Source organism: Callospermophilus lateralis, chromosome 9 (assembly GCF_048772815.1).
Source record: "Callospermophilus lateralis isolate mCalLat2 chromosome 9, mCalLat2.hap1, whole genome shotgun sequence".
NCBI lineage: Eukaryota > Metazoa > Chordata > Mammalia > Rodentia > Sciuridae > Callospermophilus > Callospermophilus lateralis.
This window is the reverse complement of record NC_135313.1, coordinates 20,637,782-20,645,396: the sequence shown is the minus strand read 5'-3', so window position 1 is coordinate 20,645,396 and position 7,615 is coordinate 20,637,782. Positions and strand designations below refer to the sequence as shown.

Here is a 7,615-nt window from a genome sequence, read left to right as displayed (position 1 = left end):
TCTGGTTGGGCTTATCATCTATTGGAAGAGATAGGCTCAGGCTCGTACCCTAAAATTATTTCAAAAGGGCTCTAAAGTGGTATGTAAATGCTTAGACTAGAGGAAGGAAAACTGAACCAAACAGAACTAAAGCAACAGAAGAAAACTTTGCTCTCAGTAAACACCTAGAGAACATTACAGAAGAAATTGCAGTTAGATATTACATTTGAATAATTTCTTAGCTTATAGTTGCCTAATCTTCATGGTAAATATTGAAGATGAGGAACACATTTTAAGTTGCTTAGCAGCCATAATATGCAGAGCTGGATTAACCATGTCAGACCCAGCATGGTGATCCTGATGCTTCCAAGTCATCTTGTCTGTTACCATTAGGTGGCACCCTTTCATTTCAGTTTATGTCTTTGGGAACTAAACCCTTGTTCCTATGAAATGAGATTCTATATCTTAAAAAGAACTAATTTCAGTTGCATTGAAAGTTTGATTCTGTCATTTTGGAATGGTTACAGTGTTGAAAAAAATTAGTAGCTTCAGGGTTTAGTGATCACACCTATAATCCCAGCGATTTGGGAGGCTGAGGCAGGCAGATCATAAATTCAAAGTCAGCCTCAGCAATTTAGCAAGGCCCTAAGCAACTCATTGAGACCCTGTGTTTTAGTAAGTTTTTCCCCACTGTAGCTAAAAGACCTGACTGGTTTCAGAGATCTTAGACCATAGAAGTTTGGCTCCATTCCTCAGGCTCAAGGTGAGGCAGAGGGAAGCAGCTCATATCATCCTTACCAGGAAGCAGAGAGAGACTCTACTCACCAGATACCAATAAATACCCCCAGCCACACCCCAATTCCACCTCCTCCAGCCACACCCTACCTCTTCAGTTACTACTCAGTTAATCCCTATCAGGGGATTAAATTACTGATTGGGTTAAGGCTCTTAGAACCAATCATTTCTCCTCCAAACCTTCTTTCATTGTCTCTCACACATGAGTTTTGGGGGACATCACGTCTAAACTATAACACCCTGTCTCAAAATAAAAGATGAGACTGTCTAGGGGTGTGGCTTAGTGGTTAAGCACCCCTGTATTCAATCCTCAGATACCAAAAAACAAAACAAGATTAGTGGCCAATATCAAAAGGTTTCTTTTTCTTGCCTTGATTAATCTAATTACTAACATGAACCTTTTGATGTGAATTTTGAATGGAATCTGATGGAAGTGGTACAACATGGAATCATTACTATTCACATTTACTTTGGATATAAAGTTTTATTTCATATCTATGTCCTGTTAAGATTTTAACTAATTTTCCCAATTGTGTATATAATTATAATCACAGCTCTCTGTCAAACCACAAAGGCTGCACATATTTGCTTTTTTCTTTTTAAAAAAAGTGTTTTAGTTGTAGGTGGACACAATACCTTTATTTATTTGTCTTTATATGGTGCTGAGGTGCATCACCCATGCTAGGTGAGTGCTCTAAGCACTAAGCCACAACCCTAGCCCTATATTTGCTTTTTATAATGCTCATGAAGTCATCATTCACATAGTTCACTTGCAGAGTGATGTCAAATTTAAAAATATTCCAGCAACTTAAATAGAAATTTCAAAATAAATAAAACATTTAACTACCCTGAAGGGCACACATAGTCTACAATCCAGCAATATTTTTAAAAAAGATTTCTATTTTTTCAGTTATTTATTACTATGTTAACACTTAAAATATAGTAGATTAAAATAACAATCATTTGCTCAAAATTCTGCAATTTGGACAGAGTTCAGTGGAGATGACTAGTCTCTGCTCAACATTTCTAGTTCTGGGATTGTTCCCTAGGGGCTCAAGTTTTACTCCCCAGATAGCCACATTGGCAGGCCAGGTAGATGCTGGGTGCCATCAAAATGTAACCCTGAGGCAATTGGTGCTTGGTGCTTGAGTGAGTCTGCTTTGGCTGCCATAAATTAACACAGACAAGGTGTACACAAATGTGTTTTCTCACAGTTCTAGAGGCTAGAAGTCCAAGATCATGTGCCAGCATGGTTAGTTTCTGGTGAGGGGTGTCTTTTTGGGTTGCAGGGGGCTGCCTTTTCACTACGTGCTCATAAGACCTTTTCTTTGAGAGAAAGCATCCAATGGGGAGGGAGAGATAGGGGAGGGGGGCGGAGAACAAGCTCTCTAGTGTCTTTTTTAGAAATTTTTTTTAGTTGTAGATGGACACAATACCTTTATTTTATTTGTTTTTATTTTCATGTGGTGCCAGGGATCGAACCCAGTGTCTCGCGCAGGCTAGGCAAAGTGCTCTACCGCTGAGCCCCAACTCCGGCCCCTAGTGTCATGTCTTAAAAGGGCATTAAGACCACGATGAGGGCCCCATTCTTATGACTTCATCTAGATCATCTTCCAAAGGCCCCAACTCCAAATTGGACTTCAATAAAATCATTTTGAGGAGACATAAACATTTTATTCATAACAAGTCTCCGCCATGTGTCTGTTGGGCTTTCATGGTTTGGTGTCAGTCTTCATATGTGATGTCTGGCTTCATCAACATGCAAAAGCCAAATCTGCCAAGTATTCTGAAATCTTTGACCCAGAATTGGACCACTGTCACTCCTGCCACACTGTAGTGGACATGAGGCCAGTACACATTGAAGAATAAGTGACTAGTTTGGGGTATGAAGGCTGGAAGGCACGGCTCCTGAGGGCTACCAAAATAAGACCCTGTCATCCCCTTTTCCTGTTGTATCCATTTTCTTCATATGCCACAGTGGCTCCCATCGTCTCTCTCTTCTCAACATCCATAATACATATATCATTATCGATACTAGCCCATCAACCTGTTATCCACCCCTTTACACCCGACTCTATATCATAAAAATCCAAAAGAATTTTGTACTGGCAGATACAAACGGAATTTTTAAAAAGTCATAATCCCTTTGTTTTGTGACACATAGGCTGTCACATTAATATTTGCTCTCTCGCTCTTGATTAATAAAGGCTTTTTGCCAGGGCAAGCAATGCTTAAAATCCATATCCATTCTCAGCACCACGGCTGCCCATAAAGATGGCTGAGATGCAAACAAGCACAGCTACTAGAACTTCTCATTTTTCCCAGGAACTAGACCTGTACTGGAGTGGGGGGGGGGGGGGGGGAGGAGAGAGAAGAAAAGGAAAAAAAAGAAAAAAGAGACTATATACAAGATGAAATTATAAACATAAAGTAAGCAGCACATTTCCTTCACTGTGATGAGTGTCCAATAATTATATTTACCAACACAGTAAAACTACTATTAAAAATAATATTTCGGATTTGAAAGAACTTTTAAAATTTGAATCAAAAGCAAGAAGAACCTCCAGGGCTGTATAAGTGCCGTCTGAGAGTGTCTGAATCTCTTGGCTCCAATATATTCTTAACTTTGTCTCCCTCAAGGACCAGGGTTCCCTCTTCATGAATTCTGCCTGTCTTTTCAGCTCTAGTCCCTGCTTTTTCTAGGCCCAGCTTTCAAGAGGGAAAGAATCCTAATAGACTCATTTTCCTAGATTGGGCAGAGGTGTGGAGACACTTTGCAGATTTCTGGACCCTTTGTCCGGTCACCTGTAGCTTGTGGTATAAAAACACCCTATTTCTGTAGAAGGAGGCTCCTCAGAGGGACATGGGTTGAGGGGTTACAGAATTTCCTTGAAAGGGCTGGTGAGCATATCAAGCAGCGAAATTGATGGCTGCCATTTTTTTAATATCTCCTTAGACTCACTTTTAAATTAAATTTCCCCTCCTCCTTTCCAAGCCATGGCTATACACTGTTTCATGCCTCGAGGTGTTTACAAATCCCATTTTCTCTGCAAAGTACAATGTCCTTTCTACTTTTTTTGGGGGGGAGGGGTACAGGAGATTGAACTCAGGGCACTCAACCACTGAGCCACATCCCCAGCCCTATTTTGCATTTTATTTTATTTAGGGAGAGGGCCTCTCCTTTGCCGAGGCTGGCTTTGAACTAACTAGCGATCCTCCTGCCTCAGCTTCCCGAGCCGCTGGGATTACAGGCGTACCCCACTGTGTCGGGCTCCTTTTTATTTTTGTTTGCCTGGAAAACTCCTATTCTTCTTTTAGGAGTTGGTCCTAAGGTCATCGCACCTGTAAAGTTTTTCATGAGCACCCCTTTTAGAAGAAACTAGACTTTTAGAAGGGCTGAAAGTGACTTTCTGGTGTCATACTTAATGGAATCTAACTCCAAAGGGCGGACATATAACGCTGCAGGGTGTAACTTGTTAATGAGAGCAAAGGGAAGTGAATCTTTTGGAAAATTCGGTAAGTACTAACCCAGAACTAGCATTTTTAAGAACTCAAGGACCACACACTCCTCACAGGCAGAAATGGAAGGAATCTGCGCCTGCTCAGAGTCAGGAACACGGTTCCCCGCCCCTTGCGGTCACAGCCGGAAGCCGCTCGCAGGTTGGAGGCTTGCCATCCCGCCGGAACTGAGTCGCCGCGCTGCAGGTTCCCACCCGGAGAGGTGTCCGACGCTCTCGCAGACCGGCAACATGGCGTGGTCCGGAAATAAGGTAGCGGGAACCTTGGGCTGAGGCCCTCGTCTTTCTAGGCAGCTGGCGGGGTGAGGGAAGACCATGGTGATGGGCTGGAGCAGGAGAGCCGGACCGAGGGAAGCCCGAGGAGAAGAGCTGAGGATTTGGAGTCCTGAATTTGAGTCTCGCTCACTCGTCACCCCCTCCCTTTTCCCTCTCCCACCCACTTCTCATCCTGCTTTCCTCCCACCCCTCCCTGAATCCCACTCCAGCTCCTACCCTACCTCCTCTTTGTTGCTGCTGAGCCTGAGTTCTTAAAGTCTTTATAAAAATGGAAGTTAGCCAGGATAAGCACCTGTCCCACAGACCTGTAAAACTGCAAAGAGGGTTTTTGTGAGTAAAATAACTTGAAATGTAGTGTTGTGTAATTACCTCCATAATAGTGTAATATCTAGAGTTTATTGAAAGCTTACTCATTGTGATGTACCTTTTATTCTTGTCTCATTTAATTTTCACAACAACCTCGTGATGTGAAAACTGTTATTCCCCCGTTTGTAAGTGGGAAAATGGCAAAGAAAATAATTCATCCTGTCCATAAGTGGTGGAATTCAGTTTTGAAACCAGGCTTTTTTCAGAGTCCTGGAGAATCTTGTGTTTCTAGTAATCTACGATCCTGGGTGTCCTGGATTAAGAACAGAAATTACAATTGATTCTAAAGTGATTTTTGAGTCACTAGAGGGAGGTGTGATTCCAGGGATTCATCCATCCATCCATCCATCCATCCATGCATACATTTAATACAGATAAATGAGATAGGAGTTTGAATAACTCTCTAGACCCCTCAACTTCCTGCTGGGAAATGTTGATCAAACAATTATGAAAGTGTTTATCTCTCTTATTCTTCTTTCAGCTGCTGAAAACTTCTTACCTCCAGTGGAGGAGCTGTTTGTGGCAGATGAACTTGGAGTAAAATCCTAACAGCCTGTATTGCTGCAGTGTAGAAATGAAGAGTTGCTATGTTGCTCCATTTCTCTTTCCTGTTTGTTTTTTTTTTTTTAACTGCTTCCAGAAGGGAACTCAAAATACCATATAGACTATTTTTCCAGACAAATTCCATAATATGAAACTGTGATGCTATTTTCTGGATATCTGATTCCTGGCAAAAGACCTTTAGTCCTTTAAGTGTTTTATAGTTTAAAGGTAGCTTTTGTGAGCATGTGTTAAATAAATGCAGCAACATATTTTGTGACTCTTAAGTGTCTTTAGATTTTTAGGCTTAGGGCATTAAAACTATGGATTGTAAATTTTATTGCTCTCAGAGAAATTCTGTAGTTCATTACTACCTACCCCCCAAATAAATGATCTTTACTCCAGAAGTTTCTTAATATTAGTGCATTATATTCAATTCTATATAAACTAGGGGAAAATAGTTTTTAATTTTAATTTTAAATTGTTGCCAAAGGTGTAACCAAATTTAGAAATCATCTGTAACTTCTGATAGGAGCTTATCCAGGTTTTTTAAACACTTCTAGGGTCAGGAAATCACTGCTTCAGGAAACGGAGTTTTCTTTATTGATCACTTCTAAATTGTTATTTTTTTCCCTTTATAAGAAGTTAAATCAATCTCTCTAACTTCCATCTGTTGAGTCTACTATCTGTCCCACAGACCAATCATTTTATAACACAGCTGCCAAATATTTAGGAGGAAATTCTCATGTTCCTCTTAATCTTCTCATCTGACTCAAATATCTAGCTTTTCCCCAAATGTTCTTTATGTCACATATTCTCCAGATCCTTCCCTAACCTCATTTCATGTTCAGTTGTAATTAGTCGTCCTCTTAAGATGTGATACCCAGAATTGCTCACACTTTGATCAGTGAAAAAAGCACAGGTGCGACTAGAAAGAATGTAATCTCTGGAAACCAAGTTCGTCTAGTCCAATAGTTGCCCTCTCTCCTTCAATTAACAGCAAAGTTAAGTGACATTCCTAAGGATTCATAGCTCTTTGGCAGTAGAGATGGACTACTTGTATTGCTTTTTTCATCATAATACTCTTCCTTTCTAGATTTCACTATGCTATTGATACAACCTAAAATATCTTGGGGATGGAGTGAAATGGGTGTGGGGATGTAGTGCTAAAACTGTTTCATACCTGACTCTATAATCTACTCTGAAATTATGAGTTAATATTAGTTCAGTTTTCCTGCAGCTTGTATTCAGTTAAATTTTGGATGCCAAATCTAGAGTGTAAAACATCATATGTATCCCTTTATTATTATTATTATTATTATTATTATTATTATTATTATTATTGCAGTTCTGGGACTTGAATCCAGGGCCTTCCCTGCTAGCTAGGCAAACTCTGTACCATTGGCCTTATATCCCCAGCCCATATGTATCCCTTTAATTTTTAGTTTATATTTGTTTAATCCCCTATGTATATGATTGCTATCTAATGAGTTTTGCCTTCATGTAAGTGGTTCCCTCTGTCTATAACTTCCTTGTTCTCATGACTGACTCCTCATTCTTTTAAGACTCACCTGAGGGTCAGATTGAAGAAGTTTTTTTCTACCTCTATTCCTCCTCTGTTCCATCCACCAGTCTTGTGTAGATATATCTTCTGTTCTCTCTTGATGACCACTACAAACCTACAAATTTATTAATTTATTAACATGTACTTATTTGTATCTGTGCCTTCTAGTAGAATAGATTTGGTGTCTTAGTCTTCATTTCTGATCCCCAATTTATAAACTGATTCAGATTGTTGGGGTGTATCATCCTATCGCATAGAATGAAGCAGTCACTTATTGTCACAAATGCTTCATGACAAATTGCCCATTCAGGAACTAACAATAAAAGCATCTATACTAATGCTTGTAGTACTGCAGATCAACTGCAGTTTGTATGATATATGTTGGGATCAGCTGGGCTGGACTTAACTGTAGCCTGCAGATTGATTTAGATCTTCCCATCTTGTTTTTTTTCTGGGATCAGGCCAAAGGAGTGTCAGCTGCCTGAAGCATACCTCTCTCCTGGAAGTTACTTTCTAACTTTTAGAGAATATTACAACTATTTAAGGATTCTCCAAAGTGAAGCTGTATGTCTTACAT

General features: G+C 40.1%; 1 protein-coding gene across 5 annotated transcripts in view; it reads left to right on the top strand.

Moving 5' to 3' along the window:
• Positions 1-4,466: 4,466 nt before the first annotated feature.
• Xrcc5 (X-ray repair cross complementing 5) overlaps positions 4,467-7,615 on the top strand; it is an 86,348-nt gene continuing 83,199 nt past the window's right edge. Inside the window, exons 1-2 of one of the 5 annotated variants that reach the window (XM_076866037.2) lie at positions 4,485-4,544; positions 5,416-5,471. Coding sequence is in view for 2 of the 5 variants with exons in the window: in XM_076866034.2 (XP_076722149.1) it covers positions 5,509-5,544 (36 nt within the window). In the remaining 3 variants the exon portion in view is untranslated. The other 4 variants (XM_076866034.2, XM_076866036.2, XM_076866035.2 and 1 more) reach the window with 4 other exon arrangements.